Raw genomic sequence first — 22,582 nt, 5'->3', positions numbered from 1 at the left:
CTCTTTCTTATGTCAAAGGGGTAGGGTGTGAGCCAGTGTTATATAGCCTGACAGATCCCCACACTTTTTTTGCATTTTTGGTGTTCTCGTTGGCAAATTGTTAATTCACAGGAAAGCTGGACCCAAATGAACTGGACTAGAAGCAAACAGCCCCATTGTGTAGGAGTGACAAATTGCTTCTTGACTGCCAGGTTGAATTTCTCCATCCCTCTTCCCCAAGATTAGGAAAGGACTGTAGCCTCCCAGTCCACAATGCTGCCACCTGCCCTTTGAACGAAGTCTTTACTAATGGCAGAGCTGTACCTTTTAAATACCTCACTAGCCTTTGTATCGGTTTCCAGACCGGTAGCTGCGTTAGTTTTGTGCACCACCACCACCAACAGAGCCCTGTGGCACCTTAAAGAATGACAGATTTATTATGGCATAAACCTTCCTGGATTGGGGCACTTCAGCAGATGCAGATTCTTGGGTGGCAGATATATCTGGACGGGCGTAAAGGTGGCGGAGAGAGATGTGAAAGTTGGGAGTAAAATAGCAATGAAATGCAAAAAGTCAAGTCTGTTACTATTTACCTGTTTAAAGTGTTTACAATATGCGCTTTGCCTGAAGAATGCGGGCCAAAAATGTGCACAGTCCCAATGAGAAAGTAAACAACAGCAAATACAAATTTCAGTTATGTATAAAACCACTAGTGGTGACAAAATAAAATAAAATAAATCAATTATGCGTTGGTTGTGGTTTTAGGTGGCAACTATGATTCCCCAGATGACCTCCGCAACCCGAGTAGGTCACGACTGGACCTAATGGTCAGGGGTCCCTTTACCTTTACCTATTGGTGACTTGGGGTACCGTTTCTCTTTCCCTTTAGATTTGTTCAGTAGCAGATTGTCCCCAGATCTGGCCTTCCTTCACTGCTTTCCTACTTTGTCGAGTTGGGTACCGTAGTCTAAGAAACGCCTGATGGAAATCCTTAAGTTGTGAAGCTACATCCAACAGATTGGTGCTGGATTTACGTATAAGCTAAACAAGCTGTAGCTTAGGGCCCCACTCTTTTGGGGGCCCCCAAAATTTTTTAAAGGAAAAATAAACACTGGGTGTACATTTCCAAAATATAAGATAAAAAACAAATAAAATAAAACCTACATACAGCAACAGTGTTTTGTGTTGTGTAGGCTCCTATGATGTAAGTAACAGGCCCCACCTGCTAGCCTGCTCCCTAAAATATCACTGGTTTGCTCATTTCTACATATAGGGTGCCTACATTCTGCATGGACTGGTTGCAGGGCAACATGTGCAAATGGCTTTAGATACCTATTAGGTTCATAAATTACCATATAGCATATATTCAACACAAAAACCAGCGACAATTTGTTGTTGGCAAAGGACAGCTGGACATATAAAGGGCCCCATTACCTTCAGGAGCTTAGGGCCTCATCAAACCTAAATCCAAACATATGTGGTTGTATGCATCTTGGTAAGAGACTTAAAATAATCTTTGCTTCTCTCTCTCTCTGTCTCTCTCTCTCTCAGGTTGTTTGCAGGCGTTGTCCCTCGAATATCTGCCATCAGTCTTGGAGGCTTTATCTTTCTGGGGATGTATGACAAGATACGCCGTTTGCTCTTGTGAATTGGCTCTGGGACTCAAAAAGGAACAGCTGAGGAGCTGCTCCCTCCCCCCTTCTCCTAAGGAAAAAAAAATGCACATTTGTGAAGTTATTCATTTGCCTTCCCACAAGTTTATCTCCCCGCAGGCCCTGGGTCCTGCCTCCTGTGGCTCAGCAGCTGTTCAACAGCCTGGACTCTATTCTCACTATTATTTAAAAAAAGAAAGAAAAGAAAAGAAAACCCTTAATTCCGTTTCCCTAGTATAAAATGTCCCTGTATGGAAACCCCTGTTCGAGTGGTGAGCTCATTGGAAGGAGCATGCCAAGAAAGGCAACTTTGGGGGGCAAACGACTCGTTTTATGGGCCTGAAAGCCTTGTGCCTGAAAGGCATTATTATTAGAACTCATTTAGGGAAAATGATGTGCAAATGAGAAGAACATGGCCTGCACGGCATGGAAGGAATAAAAGGAGCACTCATTTGTTTTGTGAGACCGGCATCACAGCATTTACGTTACCCCAAGCCTGCCATGCTCCAGAGGACAGAAGAAAAGAGGACAGGCGCAGGGATTTCTTTCCTTAAGAGTGTGTGTGTGTGTGTGTGTGTGTGTGTGTGTGGTTTGAACCCCATTTGGAAAGGTTAGACCACTGTTCCTACCTGCAGGTGCATAGCAAGCATTCTTGCTTGGATAAGCAAGGCTGCCTTTTTTAATTAGACTCAGATTTCTCCAGTAAAAGCACAATGTTGTATTATTTTACTGTCTAACAAGGTTGCCTATGAAAATGAAACAATGCTCTTGGTTTTCCTACCCGCCTCCCACCTCACGAGCAGCACAGTCTTGCAGAATGCGAAGAAGGGGAGGGGGATGACCAACAAAAAGGGGGGGGCGATGGGTAAGGGTGCCGTTTACAGCCCCTTTTATTTGAGGGAATAGTGCAGCAAGCAAAGCAAGAATTGGTGGGCCTGTCCTGGAGGGAGTGATGGGTTGCAGTCTGTGCCTCTGGTCCTCAGGGTAACATAGTGAGTTGGGCTTCTGATTTTTGTACACTGCTTGGTAACCACCTGTAAGCGCAGCTTGCGAAGCTGCTTACAAAAGAAAGCTGGGTGCAAAGTTTGCTACTTGCATGTCTCCGATGCCGTCCCTGAGAGATGCTGTCCGCTTTGCAGCTTAAGGCTACACTCAGGTGTAAATATACTGGGCGGGATTCACCCAATGAACCCTGCCAAACAGACGGCATGTGCAAAGGACTTCTAACTGCCCAAAGGGGCTTTCTCCCCTCTGTGCTGGGTGTCCGTGTGTCAGGAGAACTGCATGCTGGGGGATCATGCCCAGGGCCGGATTTAGGTTTGATGAGGCCCTAAGCTACTGAAGGTAATGGGGCCCTTTATATATCCAGATGTCCTTTGTCAACAACAAATGATCACTATTTTTTGTCTTGAATATATGCTACATGGTAATTTATGGACCTAACAGGTATCTAAAGCCATTTGCACATGTTGCCCTGCAACCAGTCCATGCAGAATATAGGCACCCTATATATAGAAATTATCAAACCAGTGATATTTTAGGGAGCAGGCTAGCAGGCAGGGCCCATTACTTATATCATAGGAGCCTACACAACACAAAACACTGTTGCTATGTGTAGGTTTTATTTTATTTGTTTTTCATCTTATATTTTTTTCTTTAATTTTTTTTGGGACCCTCAAGAGAGTGGGGCCCTAAGCTATAGCTTGCTTAGCTTATACATAAATCCAGCACTATCATACTTGGCAATTGAAATGCTTGCTTGGGCAGAACATTTGTCAGTGTCTCATTGAATTCTAGCCACTTACGGAAAAGCAAACAGAAATAACGCAGATTACAGGGCAAAATGTTCATCAGGTCTTTAAAGTTTAATATTTAAACAGTCTTGGCAGTGAACTGAAAGAAGCCATTGAAGAATAATTTTTGTCACCTGCCCTTATCACAAAGCAATGATCTAGATAACGTTTGTGGCATGTTCTACCCAGGCAGGAGATAATCCAAAGTTCCAGAGTTCCTGGGAAACACACCATTCCCCCACATAATATAGATGCTTAAGTTGGAGACATAACTACTAATTAAGTTTTCTTGTAGACACAATGTTGTGCCAATAATCTTGCTCAGCAAAGCAGGATCAGATTTTCAGATGGAACGTTCAAGAACTGCTTTGTTGGCTCGGAGTAAAAGCTTGTCTATTCCAGCATTCCAACAGCTCTCTCTCTGTGTCTCCTGGAAAACATCCTGTTTTGTTCTCATCGTCTGATGCTTGGATTTACACTGCCTCTCAAACATGGAGGTACTTGTCAGCTCTCATGGGCAATAGCCATAGAACTCTTCTTCAGTGCCATGTAATTTTTAGAACCCTGTGAATTAAGCCATGTTGTCAACCTCCCCCCCCCCCCCCCCGAATTATGTCCATTACAAATATGTTAAGTGAGCTTGTGTTGGATTACAGTGATATCTACTGAGGGTTCAAGCATGCCTGAGAAGCCCAGAGTTCTTTTTTGTCCAATTTGCTTCATGCCCACTTGAAGCCATGGCTGCTAGTTATTTTCAATCAAGCATTTCCTGACCTGTTCCTAGTTGGCTATGTGCTTTGTATGTCCTTTGTATCAACACAAACCTGAGATGAGTTTGCTTTGCTTTCTCTTGCTTTGCTTTCTCTTGCTTTGCCACTAATGCTTGAAATGTGTTGCGTGTGTGCCTGCAAATTCTCCTTTTGCTCATAGTTCATATTTTCACAAACCTTCATCTTGAGACATCCCCTCATTCTATAGCAGTTCTGCAAAACAAAACAAAACAAAACAAAACAAAACAAAACAAAACAAAACAAAACAAAACAAAACAAAAAAGCCAATAATTTAGCAGTTTATTTCAAAAGTATTCCCATATATTGTGAGGGTGTTAGAACAATGTTTCTGATTGCTCTTCATAGCAAGTGAACTTTCAGCCCAGTTTAAGAGGTAACATATCATTGTCTGGGAGCAAACGTAGGCTTTGTAAGGAGGCTTAGAATAAGTGTTGGATCTTTCAAGGAAGAGGGTGAAGGGGAGCTCCAAGCTGGGAGCGAACTGGTTCCGGAAGACAGTTCAACTTCTGAAACGTTCGACAACCGAGGCGCAATGGGTGGTTGGCAATGTCAATGGAGAAAATGGAGAAACAATCCTTGGAAGCCATTCGACTTCCGAGGCATGTTCAAAAACAGAAGCATTCACTTCCGGGTTTTTGGCATTCGGCTTCCGAATCGTTCGGCTTCCAAGACACTTGAAAATTGGGATTCCACTTCATAGGGTGAGAGAGACTGAGAGAAAGCTGAGTAGGGCATGCCATATAACACTATTGATGGTGGCAATACGGCACACTGTCAAATCCCCCAGTCGCTTTTGCCCATAAGATTGGCCCATGATGACAGAGAGAGGTGTTAGTAAAACCACCTAAAAGCTTTACTTATCAATGATAATGAAAGTACAGTGGTGCCTCGCAAGACGAAATTAATCCGTTCCGCAAGTCCCTTCGTCTAGCGGTTTTTTCGTCTTGCGAAGCAAGCCCATTGACGGCTTAGCGGATTAGCGCTATTAGCGGCTTAGCAGATAAGCAGATAAGCAGCTTAGAAAAAGGGGGGGAAAGGGGAAAAAAGTCGAAAAAACTCGCAAGACATTTTCGTCTTGCGAAGCAAGCCCATAGAAAATTCGTTTTGCGAAGCACCTCCAAAATGGAAAACCCTTTCGTCTAGCAGGTTTTCCGTCTTGCGAGGCATTCGTCTTGTGGGGCACCACTGTACAACCCTCTGCCTATTTGCTCTTAAGCAAGTTCCACTTTGGCTCAGTGGGACTTGTTCTCTAGTTAATTGTTTTTAGGATGGACTGCATATTAAAAAGGAGTTTTGCAAATTCCACTCACGTAGCAATGTGGCTTTTTCTCTTAACCCCATTCACCCACCCAACAATAATCACAGACCCTAATCTAAACAGAAACCATTGATATTATAAATGGGCGTTTATTAAAGTCACTTCAATGCCATTTGTTAGGACACTTCCAATATTTTTACAATGTACTTTGTCAATGTACAACATTGTACCAAAATTTTCTAATAAATAAATAACTTTGTACACAAAAGTAATACTTCCTCTTTCACAATGCCTCTCAGAAGCAGCAGATTCACATATTTAGTGGAAGTAACAATATTATTTAAACAGTTAACAGTATGCAAAAATACAATATTTTTCAAAATGTCAGCATGGCAAGTGTGCTTTGCATTTCCGATGATGATACCTCCCCCCACCCTTGCATCTCTCTATCAACTTAGCCTTTATGAGTTTACCTCTTCTTAGAAAACATATAACGCATTCCCTTTCTGTACCACCAAGAGGGAAAATGCAGTCTGATTCCCACCTCCATTGGCTACTCTTTTCCTTTTAAATTCACTGACTAGCTACAAGTTGGCACTTCACATAATTAGCCACCTACCAGAAAGTGCAAGTGACTCTACCATCAGGAAGTGATAGAGACAGGTAGCTGGCTAAGTTATGCATTGCTTCAAAACGGCCAGCTTCAGCTAAAAAAGCAGATGGCAAAACTCGTCTCGAGTCTTTTGTTTTTGTTACCTTTCTCCTTACACTCCTGGGTTTTGTGGGTCCTTGCTTGACAAACCCATCGTCTCCTCCAGATGGGCTGGGTGGGAAGTAGGACCTCTCTTATTGGAGGTGCAAAATAGCCAGATGTTTGCAGGCACTACCCAGCCTTTAAGAGAGCAGCGTGTGTGTCACTGGCTTTTCCATTTCGTGGAAAGCCCACAACACGCACAAAACTATATATAGTAAAATACCCACAGTAGCCAGGCCACAAACATCTAGTTGCTTCCTCTGGAGCTGCAGTAGAAGAGGGTAACCTAGGTAGAATGAAGCAACGTTAACACTGGGGTGAGGAGCAACTTGCATGTTAATCTGGCCTTGCAACGCCACCTTCAATGGTATTTGTTGTTGCTGGTGAAAGAAAATAACACAATGCCTTCTTTAGAACTGTGAACAATCTGAGCAAGGGAACCAATCCACAGACTCTGTATGTTTAGAGCTAGCTGAAGCCCTCACTTGTGTCCTGCCCCATAGGCAGAACTGGGCCCAGAAATCTTACGTAAGCGCCTACAATAATCTAAATATTCTTGCTTCCCACATTTGCTCCTCTGAAACTGGCCTTCAAGTCATGGCTACGAATAATAAAAAAGAGAAAACACAAAATGTCATTCTGCCCCTCTCCGTCTTAATTCACAACCTAAATGTAACTTTATATTAGCAGAGCCTGAACTACAGAACTTGGGGGTGGAGGGGAGAAATTTTATTCACCCAGGTGAATAAGCATCAGGAGAAGCAGCAGCACTTCTACAGACAAAAAGAACGCTCTCTATATTTAAGTTTTGAGTAGAACTTTTCCCTGTGTGTTCACATTGTTTTTCTATGTTTACTTTTTAATAGTGCTTTAGGTAAATGACAGCTCTCAAAGCAGTGTTACTTTAAAAATGAAAGCAGTAGCCTAGTTTGGTTGCATCCTTTAAATAAAAAAAAATGCCCTGGAGGACCTAAAAAAAGACGATTCAAAATTCAGAGAAGTTTCTTTAAAAGCAAAAAGAGCAACTAGCTAAAAAATCTAGATTCAAAGCCAGAATCCAGAAAAAGAAAACCGGGTCTTTGTGTGCAAAAGGATTATTCTGTGTGTCAGATTACTGCGTAAGAAAGCAACCAGGCCTTTTGAAATATCCATAGACCGTGCTAAAATGCCAGAAGGAAAAAAAATTGTAGCTTTCAGAGCAAAATATGGTCTGCCAATCAATCCTCTTCTTCCTTATGCTTGTTTTAATGCTTTTCCACTAGTGCAGGCATAGGCAAACTCGGCCTTCCATATGTTTTGGGACTACAATTCCCATCATCCCTGACCACTGGTCCTGTTAGCTAGGGATGATGGGAGTTGTAGTCCCAAAACGTTTGGAGGGCAGAGTTTGCCTATGCCTGCACTAGTGCGATGAACAGTTCGCATTTAGATAGGCACACAAACGTTGCAATCCTGCAGAGGGGAAGGGCTGTAGCTTGGCTGCAGAGGATCTGCTTGGCTTATAAGAAGGTCCCAGGTTCCATCCCTGGCATCTTCAGGTAGGGCTGGGAGCGACCCTTTTCTGAAGTGCTGGAAAGCCACTCCCAGTCAGTGTAAACGGGACTGAGCTAGGTCTGCCTCAAGTAGGAGACAGCTGCTTACATTCCTCCAAGGCTGCATGCATGCTGACATTTGTTTGAAGTCAATGGGATGTGTGTGTCTGTATCCCGGCATTCACAACAGGAGCTAGGATGTAGAAAGAACTTGCAGCCCTCTTCTCCCTTCACAAGCCCGACTGCGCGGCATGGGAACCGCGCCAAAGTACATCTGTTTAATAATGGTACCCATACTCTTGTCTAACTTCCTTTTGTTTCAAGGAACATATTCTTCTTCAAACTTTCCGGGACACTTTTGCACCACCTCTGCCTAAGCAATACTAAAGCAACAGAGCTCAGTTTAAAACATCCGAGGCAACAATCCTGCACGCTTACCTGGGAGCAAGCCCCACTGAAGTCAGTAGGGCTCACTTCTGAGTAGACGACAGGATTGTGCTGTAAGTGCAATATTTCTATGGGGATATTTGAACTAGCAAACCAATTCAGTACTTGCTATTAAAAGGGGGGGGGGGGAGATTTCACAAACAAGGTCTTGTTTCAGTAAGAAAAATGTATGAGTCTGTTCTTTTTTCACCTAAGGCACCAGAATGATTGGGGAATTAAAAAAAACAACACAAAACAAAACAGAACACAGAAACCTAACAGCAACCTTCTAAGCGAGAAAAACATTGTATGTTGTCATTGTATAAGTTCACTCAGTTCCATCGTGCACCAAGGAATAAAATAACCTCTGTTAAAAGATATAATATAATATATATATATTTATATATTTAGATAGATTTTTATATATGAAAACTCTTATGTACAATTTTGTTATCAAATACTTTTCACTTTACACAAGAACCTTTTGCATTTCTGTGCTTTATAATGCAAGCCAGCGTGTGAGCCACGGATATTTCCAGGAAAGTTCTGACACTATGTACAAGCGGGTGTTGCGTTGATAAGACTTCGTTCCCCCACGCAAGCTTGCTTCTTATACCTCATCTTGTTTCCTGTCTTTCTTTTTTTCCCTATTCTTTGAGGAGCTATCAGTTCAGAACTTGAGGTAGAAGTAGCTTAGATAATTTCGTGCAAAGAAAGAAATTCTGTAGGTGTGTGTATATATATATATATATATATATATATATATATATATATATAATGCTCCGTTTTAATTTGCACATAGCAGTTTTCCTCAGTCTGTTGCAATCTTTTCAGTGGCTCAATTCGTGAAGGGAGTCGCGTGACCTTGGTAAGTGTCCGTTGGAGAGAAGCGCCTGTTTGGCTTCGCTCTCTGATAGCGATAGTTCAGCAGTTCCTTTCAGAAGCCTCAGTGAGCCTTCACAAGGCAGTAGAAAGCCACAAGGCTCCAAAGGTTTCGCTAAAGGCTGTGAAGAACCTGTAAAAATAAAAAAATAAAAACCCACTGTTAGCTCTCTCACACACATTCAGTACACGCACCAGCACATTTAGACCTAAACCAAACTTAGTTAAAAAGTAATTTTAGTTACAAACGCCCGTAAATCTCTACTTTAGACTTTTTGCCTCCACGACTATTTGCATTTGTTGGGAGCCATAAGCAGAGATCTCTTGGCTTTCCCATGATGCAGGATGGTTTGCCAATTTAGAACAAACCACACAATTCATTGCGAGTGTTTCTGGGAAGTGAGCTGCATTCCAGATTGGATGCAACACAAACACTGGTCACTAGACTCACCAAGGCCACCATCAAGTCAGAATGCACCCGATTCTTTGGTGACATTGCAGGGATGCAGCCACTGTCTTCTTATTTTAGGCACTCCTCTCCCATGCCTCCCAACCAGCAATGTTCTGGATGCTCCTCCACCCCACAAGATTCCAAGCTACAAGACTAGAGTGTCCTGGTTATGCGTCATGCTATATTTCCACAAAAGGTCCTGCGGAAATATATTTGGGGCTGCTTGCCTGCCGGCCTGTGTGACTCCAGAACCCAAGTTCTGGAACGCGACTCTTAAGGGGATCGTTTGCAAGAGCAATATGGGCGTATAAGAATCAAGGCTAAAGAACCATGCCTGGCTTAGGAGCAAATATACTGTATTTTTCACTCTATAAGACACACTTTTTCCCTCCTAAAAAGTAAGGGGAAATGTGTGTGCGTCTTATGGAGCGAATGCAGGCTGCGCAGATATCCCAGAAGCCAGAACAGAAAGAGGGATCGTTGCTTTCACTGCACAGCGATCCCTGTTGCTATTCTGGCTTCTGGGATTCAGAATATTTTTTTGTTTGTTTTCCTGCTCCAAAAACTAGGTGTGTCTTATAGAGCGAAAAATACGATACATTACATCCATTTTCCAAAACCTTAACAGGCAGGTGCAATTTACTAGAGGAGGAAAGAGAACCTGTGGGCTTTCCAGATGTTGCTGGACACCAGCTCCCATCAATTCTGATTACTGGCCATGCTGACTAGGGCTGGAGTTCAAAAACATCTGGAGGGCCACAGGTGTTCCCATCCCTTTACTGGAGCACCTGGAAAAGGATCAATAGAATTGTAAAATTGGAAGAGACAATCTGGCCCAACCCCATGCAATGGAGGAACATTTTTGCCCAACCTGGGCTTGAACCTACGACCCTGAGATGCCAAGAGTCTCATGCTCTACTGACTGTAGTAGCAGGCATGTCGAAGAGATTAAAACACGCACGCACCTTTGCTTTCCGGCTGAGGCGGTGTTCCTGGGCTAGCAGCTGGCATCCTGTCGTGATTACTGGGGTAGATGGTACTGCTGCCATCTGATTTTCTGCTGCTTGCACTCCCGTTGCACTTTAGAGGGCCTTGACGGTTAGCAGCAGGTATGCTGTCCTGCCTGCTGGACTCTCTGCTTTTAGAAGCATTTGGAGGCACAGTCTCTGTAGGCAGAGGGCCGTAATCTGGATCCTTGGGGTAAATGATGACGCTCATGCTGTCAGTGCTCCCGCTGCAATCAGTACACACAACTGGCAAGCTGTAGCCTAGAGGGAGAAAAGGCAGGTTATTATTCTTTTAAAGCAACCATGACTTTGGGGGCAGTGATGCTTCAGACAAAATAGGCAATGGTAGCTTCAATGACTGACTTGTCTTATTATACAGTGGTGCCTCGCAAGACGAAAAGAATCCGTTCCGCGAGTCTCTTCGTCTAGCGGTTTTTTTGTCTTGCGAAGCAAGCCCATTGATGGCTTAGTGGATTAGCGCTATTAGCGGTTTAGCGGATAAGCGGCTTAGAAAAAGGGGGGGAAGGGGGGGAAACCCGCAGGAACTCGCAAGACATTTTCGTCTTGCGAAGCAAGCCCATAGGAAATTCGTTTTGCGAAGCACCTCCAAAACGGAAAACACTTTCGTCTAGCGAGTTTTCCGTCTTGCGAGGCGTTCGTCTTGCGGGGCACCACTGTATGCCCTTTTGTTCCTCACCATAGCCAGGATTAGGCATATGCTGTCATTCTGAAAGCTGAGCTTCTTAGGATGCTAAATTATTTTAAACGAAAAGCAAGCCTCTGTCCCTCATGATGGCAAATGCTATGAAGCTACTGCTCTAGTGAACTATCAGAAGCCGGGGGAGTTATTGAGTAAAATCCGCACAGGTCAAACACGGGATCACAATACCCTGAACTTTCTTGCCTCTCCTTTTGAATTACAAAGAATAAGCCACGTATTGCACTTAATTTTCAAAACGGCGCACGTCACAGAACCCAGCTTTTGGTGAAGCAGGATTTGGGTGGCCTTAATGCTAATGCATCATCTCCATCACAGCATAAGAAAGGAAATGAATAGATGCTGATTCAGGAAGTTGGTTCTCTGATGGTCAGATAAAAAACAGTAGAGGAAGGGCACGATGTGAAGCAGGAAAACTCCAGTCCTCCACTGGCCTGCTGCTTTTCAACGGCTACTCTTCTTGTGCTGATTTTTTCCCCTCAAGGGGGAATTAAATATATGTGTTTAGAAGGGAAGGGACTGCAAGAGGGGAAACTGGTACACAGGACAAGTCTTAAGCACCTTGCTTCCTACCCACAACTTCTCTGCCCATTTCTGCCATTTTGCTGCTCTTTGTCAATATATAATGCATCTTTGCCAATATATAATGCATGTTTACATTTTGATTTGTTTGCAGTTCAACTGTGACCTATTAATTGGGTAGACAATCACGGGCCGATACAACCTTGTGTGCTGTTGTGGACAGCAAACTTGAGAATTACACTTAAAGAGTTCAGCACAGCCCAAAGGCTGATTATCCTTGCCAAGGAGAAGTGAGTCAATAAAAGGTATTATTGAGCCATTCTGGATTACAGCCTTTACAGAGATTCTCTCATGCCACTGTCACTAAAAGGGGCAGGACCCACAAATAGGCATGAGGAATAATCTTATATAGCTTCTTACTCATTTTGGCGAGTAACTCCCTAAACAATTCATGCTCTCTAGATTCTACCCAGCTTTCAGACAAAATAATAATAATATGATGCTTTCACAGCTGTTAAGACAACTGCTACTTATGTATGAAGGTGGCACGAAAATCTAGTTGGAAACCAGGAAAGGTGGGATTTTAAACGAAGTGTGTATATAACTGTTTCAATAAATATAAAATAAATAAAAAATTCTCTGAATGTCTAAGAAAAGGCTCCTTTGATGTGCTCGTGGTCTTTATTAAAGTGAATTTTCCAAAATGCTTTCGCAGATTAATAGGTTCCATACCTGTCTTATCTGCGACGAGTGCCCTGTCAGCTACATCATCTCCTTTCCAAACATCTTTGCTGTATCCTAAGCAGAGCTTTGGCTGTCGGTAAACAGGGTGAGAATCGACTTCTGTATCTCTTGCTGCATCGGTCTGGCAAACCCCTGCAACAAAATGACAAACTGACCAGATGTACAAATGTTTGCAGATAAGAAAGATAAATACAGTGGTGTCCCGCAAGACGAACGCCTCGCAAGACGGAAAACCCGCTAGACGAAAGGGTTTTCCGTTTTGGAGGCGCTTCGCAAAACGAATTTCCCTATGGGCTTCCTTCGCAAGACGAAAGCCCATAGGGAAATCTCCGGGACAGCGGGGAAGCGCAGCGCGTCTTCCCCACTGTCCTCGGACCTCCTCCGAAGGCTGGCGGTGCGGCGGAGAGACCTCCTCCCGCCGCCAGCCTTGGGATGGCTGCTCCGAAGGCTGGCGGCGGGAGGTGGTCTCTCCGCCCCACCACCAGCCTTTGGAAGGCTGCTCCGAAGGCTGGCGGTGGGGCGGAGAGACCTCCTCCCGCCGCCAGCCTTCGTATGGCTGTCCTGAAGACTTGCGGTGGGAGGAGGGTTTTCCTTCCGACCGCCAACTTTCAGAATGCTGTTCTGAATGTTGGCGTGGGGAGGAAAAACCCTCCTCCCACCGCAAGCCCCGGGAACAGAGGAGAAGCTCTGCACGCCTTCCCCTCTGTTCCCGTACCTGTCCTGAAGGCTTGCGGTGGGGAGAAAAGCCCTTCTCCGCACCGCCAGCCTGGCAAGCGGTCTCCATAGGAACGCATTAATTGATTTTCAATGCATTCCTATGGGAAACCGTGCTTCGCAAGACGAAAAACTCGCAAGAAGAAAAAACTTGCGGAACGAATTAATTTCGTCTTGCGAGGCACCACTGTACATTAGCTGTCCGAATCTATGGAAAGGGAAAACCAGAGGTCCACAAAACCGCAAAGGTCAGTTTGGTGCTGAAACATCTCCATGCACACACAGCGAAAGCTAGTGTAGCCGGGAACATGTGCTCATGAAGTCATGGTTTGGTCATCTTTTATCTGTAAGCTGAATTATATGTTTATAAAAATTATAGGAGCTCTTTGATGTCTAATGAAGCATGTCTTATGTGCTCCAACAGTTCTTCATGCAGAAAAACAGCAGTTTTGAGAAAGGTTTTAAGCCTAGCTCTGCCCTTGATATGTAGCTAGTTCTCTACGTGCATGAGTATTTGTCGTAAGAGAACACCCAAAAAGTCACCCCCCAACCTTCGGTCTGAAATGGGACAGTCCAGGAAGGACCTGACCATGTAATTTCAGTGAATGTGCAGATAGTCCCTTAAGACTATAATTCTATACCCGTTTGCCTGAGATTAAATTCAATTAAACTCAGTGGGCTAAGTGGACAGACATATATCATAGGGGTGACAAACTTTTTGCCCTCAAAAAATGGTTAGACTCCAGCTCCCATCAGCCTCGGTCAGCATGGCCAATGGTCAGGGATGATGGGAGCCATAATCCAGCAAATACTTATAAGGCCCCCATCCTTGATGTATAGGATTGCGTTATAAGAGAAGCAAAAGGAGTACAGTGTAGCCAGACAGCAGAGTTCTTCCCATACCATTGCTCTGTATGTGTCCATTGGGCTGTTGGCCATTTTCCACCCTGGCCACCGCTTCTTGCCGTTCTGAAAGTGTCCCTTGGGAGGACAGATAGCTTGGCACATCAGGTGGCACAATGGTTTCATCTGGAAATACAGGGAAAGGAGACAAAAGTGAAGGGCCAGCGTTAGAGCACAATATTGGCATTGAAACTAGGGAAAAGACTAGATTTGGACTCTGGGCACTTGGTTACACTCCATCTTTGAACCAGGCTATTCAGGAGCCATCTGATAAAGTTTGGGAGACTACATAGGAGGACTTCTTTTGCTCTTTGAATGAAAATTTGCCCTTGGTCCTCTTTAGAGATTTAGTATATGCAGAGAACAGTATTCTGGAAACATATCTGGTACCCTGGTGCTCCTCCAAATCACTTTTATGCTCAAACTTTTTTGCTCCTGTTAAATCTTCCAGCTGTTCTCTGACTGAACAGATACTAACATTTCATCACAGGGAATATCTCCAAGCTCCTCAGCCCAATTTTGTTTTTTTAGTCAGCAATATCAACACCAGTTATGTATATGAAACCTGTTCTGTTTTCAGTCATCCCATAGGTATATGCTATGACTAGCCATTGCTGGGAAAAGGATGCTGGTCTGGCGATGCCTTTGGTCTGATTCAGTAAGAGTCTCGTGTTCTTAAGTCACTGAGATATTCCCACTACTTTGGTTCAAAAGAGGGCATGCAGTTAGCTTTACCTGCTGGCTCAATCATGGCCCACAAAAACAGCTGACGAGCACTCAGCGAGTATGTCAGAGAACAAGATGTGTCTCCCTTCAAAACTTAGCATGCCATCTTATGCGGGGATCGTGTTTCAAGAGCTGGAGCCAAAAAGTTTTATTACAGGTCATGCAGCCAGCAACTTATTTCTGCTGATTTTATTCTAGAGTGTACCAACACAGTTCTAAAATATGCGCCGTGTGTCATTGTTTCTCAAGTGGTTCCTGGATGGTGCAGCCTTCACTTCTGAGAAGCACCTCCCTTTCGGTTGACAGGCATGGCCTCCAGGAAGAGCTCCCAGAAGGGCCCTGTCCGGCTAGCTGACAGCAACTTTCTGGCAGTGCTTGTATCTGAGTTGTTGCAACACTGCATTTGAGTTTTCGCTTGAGCGGCTTGTTTCCTTGGTACGATTTCAGGCAGGAACTTGACCGCAGCTGCAGTTGTGCCCCAACTCCAAAAACCTGGAGGATAAGAACTTTTTTATGTTTTATCGTTCGCATTTGCTTTTTTGCATTTAGGATGCTAATTTTTGTTGGGTGTGCCACCCAGAAACCCAACAGGACTAAGGGAAGTCTGCGCGTGTTTTAATAAATAAATAAATAAATAAATAAATAAGCAAACTGGGTGTTCTGGAGGAGAGACAGACACCCAAGAACATTTAGGGAAATGCTGGGCGTTTAGCCAAGCGACAGGTAAAAAAGTAAAAAAAAAAAAAAATGCTGGCAGTACAAGAGGCTACGTTCTGGATTTGCAAAATTCCTGGGCAGTATGAAGAGGAGCGAGAACCAGGAGCCTGCCTGTAAACCATGCAAATGGTGAACAATTCCACCTGGGATACCTGGAAGCACTCTCTGTATCTGCAGTAAAGTAAGCCATCTATGAATGCTGGTTATATGATGGGGGGGGGTGTGCTTCAAAAACTAGCCCCTTTTGATATGTTTCTGGTTACCCCAGAAAAGACTCTGGGCCTACCTGTGTTTGTGACACTGTATTCTTCGCTTTTCTTCCTGGTTTGATAGATGATGCACACCCAAACCAGAGACGTCAACACAATGCTGCAGACCACAGCGATAATGATGATCCCAACGGTGGTGCCGTCTTTTCGGCAGCCAAGCAAGGGCAGCACGCTCACTTGGCTGTGCGCCCGTTCGGTCCCAACAGTGTTCGATATCTCACAGGTGTATTTCCCGGCATCTTCCATCACAACGTTCCGGACGATAAGCAGCTGCTTGCCTGGGGTAAAGTGATGCCTTTCAGTGACCAGCAGAGTCTGATCACCCTTCAGCCATGTAATGCGTGGAGGTGGACTTCCTGTCGCTTTGCACTGCAGGACCACAGTTTCGCCCACAGATACAACACGATCTTCCAGTGGGTGAACCAAGCTCGGAGTCTCTGTAAGAATCCAGAGAAAGAGATGTCAAGTCTACGGAAAATTCATGCTATGGGCTAAGCCTCTCGACTTCAACAGCACAGTTATGAAACGAAGGCTTCGGACGACACTGTGTTCTTTAAGAAACCTGAACTCCTCAGTTCTGGGCTGCCTTTCTGCCTTTCCTTGCAACAAATAGTAACGGCTGAGGTATACTTTTTCCCCAGTAAATATTCAGCTACAGGTGTATGTGTGCGCATCTAAGTGTATGCAAACATGACAGATTCAAAAAGACTGCAATAATAGTGCCACAACTCTCTTCCCACCTAGCCCCAAAGGAAAAGCAAGGCATGATACTATAAATCAGCCAGGTTACAAGCCTAACAACAGGGAACTGGCAGTGATATAGCAGCAGAAACGTCCGAGACTTCTGGTATTGTAACTTTCGGGCTTCTGGTGTATTGATACATGTCTCCAAGGTTCTATATTCCAAGGAAACCAAACTTGTTTTCTGATAAATACTGTCCAAAACCCCCAGGCCCCAGCCTACAAATTCTTATAACCCTTCCTTATCACCCTCTGCCCATCCCAAACAGAGTTAACTTGGGTCCTCTCTGCTGTAGCTATCTACGCCCATCCATTATTGACAATGGTGTCTTAAAACACCACAACTTTGAAATTTCTCAAGGGACATCAGTATAAATTTAATGCATCTGCAATGAATGGCTCAGACTTCCCCTCCCAAAGGAAGCAAATTTCCTTACCTAGCACAGTCAGGGTAGCATTTGCTGACACAGAACCAGCAGAATTTTGAGCAGTGCAGCTGTACATCCCCATATCCTCTATCTTTACGTCCGTGATGAAGAAGACATCATCGTCAGGCATGACGTGCATCCGGCGCTCGCGAGCTGCAGGGAAGTCAGTGCCTCCATCTTTCTGCCAAGCAATCTGTGGGGTCGGGTGACCTTCGGCAGCACATTCCAACCGGGCTGTTGTCCCTGTCCGGGCTGCAATGTCATGGGGAGTTTTGAGGAACGATGGCAACACTGTGAGGGACAAGGAGAATTGAGAGTAGCAACGATTCTTGAAGAACAGCAGCCATCATTATTCCAATGTTAGAATTTAAAATCTATCCAGCGTCATCATTGGCATCTGGTCCGTCTCGAGAGACAATGGAGTGTGCCTTCGGGAATGGAGTCAAACCACCGTGTTAGCAGTGCCAAAGCGTCCTCCCTGGGCTGCAAGCAGTGTGTATGGTGGTCCTAGGCTGCCCAGATGCCCAAACCACCCTCTCAACGTCACTGGTGTAATTCAAAGGAAAGCAGAGCAATAGGTTTGGCACCAGCTTGGCTGCAGGAGTTGCCGGAAGGAGGCGTAAAAAGCGCCATCCAACCATCTTAGGGCCTCCACTCTGGATTTGTATAGGGTTTGCCTTTTCTTTCCCCCAAAATATCCTGTAAGGCCGTGGAGGTTTAGGATCAGAGTTTTCCTTCTAGATTGGCTACCTTCCCAGGATAAGCCCCGCCTACCCCTCTCTCCCCTCTCCAGCATGTGCAGAAACCACTACCTTGACCGCGGCACCCACTATCGGTCTCATCTGCACAATCTGCAGGAGGCTGTCTTTGCATGCAGGGAAGTCCCTAACTCACTGAGGGTTTGGGACCCATCAGCTACCCTCACTTGGTTTAGCTGGCCAGTCAAAACTGCTCCTGAGATGTGGCTGCTGTTGCATGCTGACAACTCCTAGGAGTCACAGGTGAGAGCTGAGTGCAGGGTGGGGACCAAAGGTGAACAAACTACCTCCAAAAGGAATATGACATGTAATACTATCGTGCATCAGGGAAGGGTGCAAGCTGTGGTTTATAGAAGCATCCTGATGCATTTTGAGTCATTGCTCTTCTTCGGGGCATTAGTTTTTTAAACACAGGCTGACCTGCCCTTTGGGCATCTGTGCTCTCCCTCTTTTGGTCACCATGCTTTAAAATAAATCTCCAAAATTTTAGAAGGTTATGTAATTTTAGCCCTAGCTATGAAACTTCTGCCAACCTAGCAGTTAGAAAGCACGTCAAAGTGCAAGTAGATAAATAGGTACCACTCCAGCGGGAAGGTAAATGGCGTTTCCGTGTGCTGCTCTGGTTCGCCAGAAGTGGCTTAGTCATGCTGGCCACATGACCCGGAAGCTGTACGCCGGCTCGCTCAGCCAATAAAGCGAGATGAGCGCCACAACCCCAGAGTCGGCCACGACTGGACCTAATGGTCAGGGGTCCCTTTACCTTATGAAATTCTTACTCACCATTCACTGTGAGCTGAGCTTTGTGAGAATAGGTAGAACCGAAATGATTGGTGATGATGCACTGGTAGCACCCCTTGTGGTTGAAAGAGACATGGCGCAGATGCAGAATGGTGGTGAACCACACCACACCATCTCTGGTCCGGACATGGGCAAAGTTCTCCATCTCGGCATGGTGCAGAATTTCATTGTCCTTCTTCCAGGCAAAGGTCATGGGGGAACTACTGCTGCTGACTGCCGAGCAGGTGAAGCGGATGCTCTTGCCAAGAACAGCCATTGTAGTTTCTGGCTCAACGATAATTTTGGGCTTGGGGAAATCCTCTGAGGAAAGAAAACAGAATGCCACAGCATTTTCGGTTTAGATAGATGCCGTGGCCACGGGGCATTCAAATCTCAACACCTTCCCAAGGCGTTAAGTTTTCCTACGTGGAAGAGTGCTAAGAAAAGCTGCTGTTCATCCAATTCCTGGTCGTGCAATTCAAATGCAGCAAAATGCTCGATACCTACAAATAATACGAGCCTGGGTGGTTGCCTATTGAGTGTTGTAGCCTCATTTTACCGTAATTATAAACTGAACAATTCTCGGGTTTACGGAAACGTGTGATTGCCCATTTGCAAAAATGAAGCAATAGGCAGCACCCAAAATACCAAAAGGAATACCAAAGCAAATCTTCCGAATTTAGGGCTGGTGCATGGAATAACCTGGCGTGAGCTAGATATATTACCAAATGGGAGACATATGGCAAAAAGGATTGCCATCAATCCTTTGGGTGAAAGGAGAAACCAGTGCTTTCTACTGACTTACAACTGAACCATCTGGCCAATTTATTTTAGGAAGGGGGCGTGGAAATTCCAAGGTATGCAGATATATATATATATATATATATGCATGCACGCGCCACCTTATTTCCATCTTCCGTCAGCTGGTCCCTGAGAGATGCCCTCCAAGTGCTGCTACCACAGGCTGACAATGTTAATTTGTTAAGAGTTACAGCAACTGTTGCAATTAATGTCACCAGTGACAAGTGCTGACAGGCAGGATAGCATCCTGGCACAAAGACGTCGAAGGAACGGCAGATGTAGCTGGTTGTCACCCTTCCAAGGCAAAGAGGCTTCTGCTCTTGAGGCCTGACATTGAGGGCTATTTGGTTTAGCTGAGTTCCAAGCAGCTTAATTTATTAGTCACACTAAAGGCATCTCTGATTTCAATGTTGAACGTTTTCCCCGCACCCAAAAAAACACAGCCATTACCAATGGAATGGAGAAACTCAATGGGCAGATTAAATCTGAATGGGATTCAGTGGCAAAGAAAGAAAGAGGTTTGGAATGCCAACGTATTACATTATTAAAGGCAGCCTGAGAGCAATTCTGAAAGATGGAGAAAGCACATGGTACAGTTTTCCCCTTCCCAAACAGTAGGAGTGTGGACTCCAGCACCCTTCCAAATGTTGTTGGACATCAACTCTAGCTAAGATAGTCAGCACTCAAGAATGATGGGTGTTGCAGTCCAATATTGATAGGAAAGGCTAGTTTTCCCACTCCAGCTGCATTACTTCAGATTACATTGTGTGTGTGTGTGTGTGTGTGTGTGTGTGTGTGTGTGTGGACAATCCCCCAAAAGGCTGGCATGTCAGAGGGAAAGGCTTTCATCTAGCCTTCTCCATGACATAATTGATCACACGGTATTTTTGTGCATCTGAGTTAGCCCTGTGGGAACGATACAAAAGAAAATAAGATTACAGAGCTCACAATGACGTCAGCGTCCAAATACCTGAATAGGTGTGATAAAGGAAGGTGATTTTAAGATTCACCAACACCAATGGAAGAAAAGCTACAAGTGACTCATGTGAGGGATGCAGAAAACTGACATCGGACGTGCTCTCTTTCTTGTTGCCTTCACCCCTGACGGTTCAGAACAGCTGAACAATGGAAGAGACTACTTGTGGAATCTCCATCCCAGGATTGAATATTTTTTTTTAAAGGCATTAATGGATGAAGACCCACTGAAATGGTTTGACTTGGGGGTCAAGGGAGGCAGGGAAGCCTTCTACTGAAGAGGGAGTAGATTGCGTTACTCTCAAAATCTTTCTCTACTTCCTAATTGAATTAACATCAGTTTGGCAAGTCAGGGGCCGATCAGCTATGACATGTAGTAAATGCCACATGCAGACAGGCAAATGGTCAGTACAGTTCAATATAGTAACACTGACTGTAACAGAAGCCTCAGGTGGAGTAGAGAAAAATTCTGCCTGCCCATTCACCCTCTGGCATGTGGTCCCAGCTTATAAGGCTCTCTAAACACTATTTCCGAATTTAGGACTTCCGGGTTAGCGCCATAGGCTAATGGCGGATTCCCTCCGAGCTCCGGAGGGAATCGGCTCCGCAGGATTGGGTCTTGCCGCTGCGGCGACGCGGGGACCCTTAAAAATCACAGGCGCGGAAGCCTGTGAGCGTGGTGACTCGGCGGGCACCATTTGCGCCCCCCCCAATCTGCAAAGGAGCCTTTTTAAAGGCTCCGGAATGGGGACGGGGTGTGGCGCGGTGCTGAGAGTAGACTGCTTCTTCTGCGGAGTGAAGCCGCAAGCCATTATTGGAGAGCGCTGACTTTTTCCTTTGAACAATTGGACTCTAAAGCAACAACCCGTGAGCAGTACGGAAATTGGAATTTTAAAGAAAATTTTGAGGAATTAGGAACGAGCGGGGAAGGTTTAAAAAGGAAGTCCCCCCCCTTTGTAAATAATTTAAAGCAAAGGATCTGCTAACTAAGGTCGAGAGAATCCTTTCTTTCTTTTTTGTAAAAGATTTTAATTTCACGATTTGATATTACAAGAAATCTTACTGGAGGATAAAGAACTAATTTTGGGAGCTGAAGTGTCACCCCCCTGGACCCGGGAGAGTTCCGCGAGAGAGCCTGTTGATGAAGTACTGAAGAGTTTGACAGCTGTCAAGTTAGCTGTCAAGAAGGAAAAAGAGAACTTTGTTTCTGTTGCTTCTGCTGGTTATATTTGTTACAATTTGTTGAAAATAAGGAAGGGCTGATACAAACTAACTTGATTTTTGGATTTGAGCTGAAAGGAACATTAAGGAACCAAAATCCTCCTAGAGGGGGTTTAGGGACATTACAAGAATGGCTGGAGGAGGGAAAATCCAGGCTGAATTGGACAGAGCATTTGTTCTCTTGGGAAAGTTCCAAGGCCAAATTGATGTTTTGGCTATAAACGTCACAACTCTGGAATTAACAGTAAATAACATTGTTGAATCTGATAAGGATTTGAAACAGGAAGCCTATTCAATTGGACAAATAGAGAAACCTGAGAGCTTTGAAAATATGGAGAAGGAAACATATGTTGCCCCTGAAGAAAAGGAAGGAGGAGCTGTAATTTTGCAGATGTTAAAGGAGAGCTGTAACTTGAGGCCTGACATGATGACAACAAAGCAAAATAAAAACTTGATGTGGAAAGTCTGGCCTGAATTGGAGAGTGGAAAATTGACAGATCTCCTTATGTGGAGATCTGAAGACCGAAGGATTACAAATTTGATTAAGGCGGAAGTTGGAGCTTTGGGGACATTTGGACTTGAAAGGAGTATGAAACAAGATTTGGAATACCCCATAGGCTTTATTTTTAAGTATGTAGGTCTGGCTGGAAGAAACATGGATCCTGTTGGGCCGGAGCCTCTCCGAGATTTGGGGTTCAACATTAAGGACTATCAAAAAAACCGGCAGAGAGGAACTGAGAGAGATTTAAGAGCCTCGGATGTGAGATCTCCAGGCTAATACTATATTGAGACTGATGGACACTTGCTGGGGACTGAAACCGGGAAAGGGGTGGGTGGAGTCTGGGAATCCAAAGGGTATACAATTATAATTTGTTCTGTTTTTATATTGTTTTGTTATTGGTATGAAAATTGGGAAAGTCGTGGAAGGGAAGTTTGGTCGACATTAGGAAAAATGTTTAAGAATGAGTACTGATGTATAAGTATTGATGTTTAAGTTTGGATAAGTTAAAACTGGTTTCTAAAATGTTCAAAATTAAATGAAG

At 44.5% G+C, this 22,582-nt stretch overlaps 2 protein-coding genes across 5 annotated transcripts in view; one reads left to right on the top strand and one right to left on the bottom strand.

Moving 5' to 3' along the window:
- Positions 1-4,695, top strand: part of SLC25A26 (solute carrier family 25 member 26) — a 123,199-nt gene extending 118,504 nt beyond the window's left edge. For 3 of the 4 annotated variants that reach the window (XM_079964040.1, XM_079964039.1, XM_079964038.1), the window contains one exon: positions 1,531-4,695. In XM_079964040.1, the coding sequence (XP_079820166.1) occupies positions 1,531-1,627 (97 nt within the window). In that variant the 3' untranslated portion in view covers positions 1,628-4,695. The remainder of the gene's footprint in view (positions 1-1,530) is intronic. The other variant, XR_013835280.1, reaches the window with a different exon arrangement.
- A 907-nt stretch (positions 4,696-5,602) lies between these two features.
- LRIG1 (leucine rich repeats and immunoglobulin like domains 1) overlaps positions 5,603-22,582 on the bottom strand; it is a 136,435-nt gene continuing 119,455 nt past the window's right edge. Inside the window, exons 13-19 of the mRNA XM_079958700.1 lie at positions 18,546-18,863; positions 17,017-17,298; positions 15,856-16,275; positions 14,127-14,252; positions 12,498-12,641; positions 10,484-10,786; positions 5,603-9,200 (exon numbers count right to left, since the gene is read on the bottom strand). Of these exons, the coding sequence (XP_079814826.1) occupies positions 9,016-9,200; positions 10,484-10,786; positions 12,498-12,641; positions 14,127-14,252; positions 15,856-16,275; positions 17,017-17,298; positions 18,546-18,863 (1,778 nt within the window). The 3' untranslated portion in view covers positions 5,603-9,015. The remainder of the gene's footprint in view (positions 9,201-10,483; positions 10,787-12,497; positions 12,642-14,126; positions 14,253-15,855; positions 16,276-17,016; positions 17,299-18,545; positions 18,864-22,582) is intronic.

Source organism: Podarcis cretensis (genome assembly GCF_951804945.1).
Source record: "Podarcis cretensis genome assembly, chromosome: 2".
Taxonomy (NCBI): Eukaryota; Metazoa; Chordata; class Lepidosauria; order Squamata; family Lacertidae; genus Podarcis; species Podarcis cretensis.
Note: the sequence above shows the minus strand (reverse complement) of the source record. Positions and strands in the feature narration are given on the sequence as shown.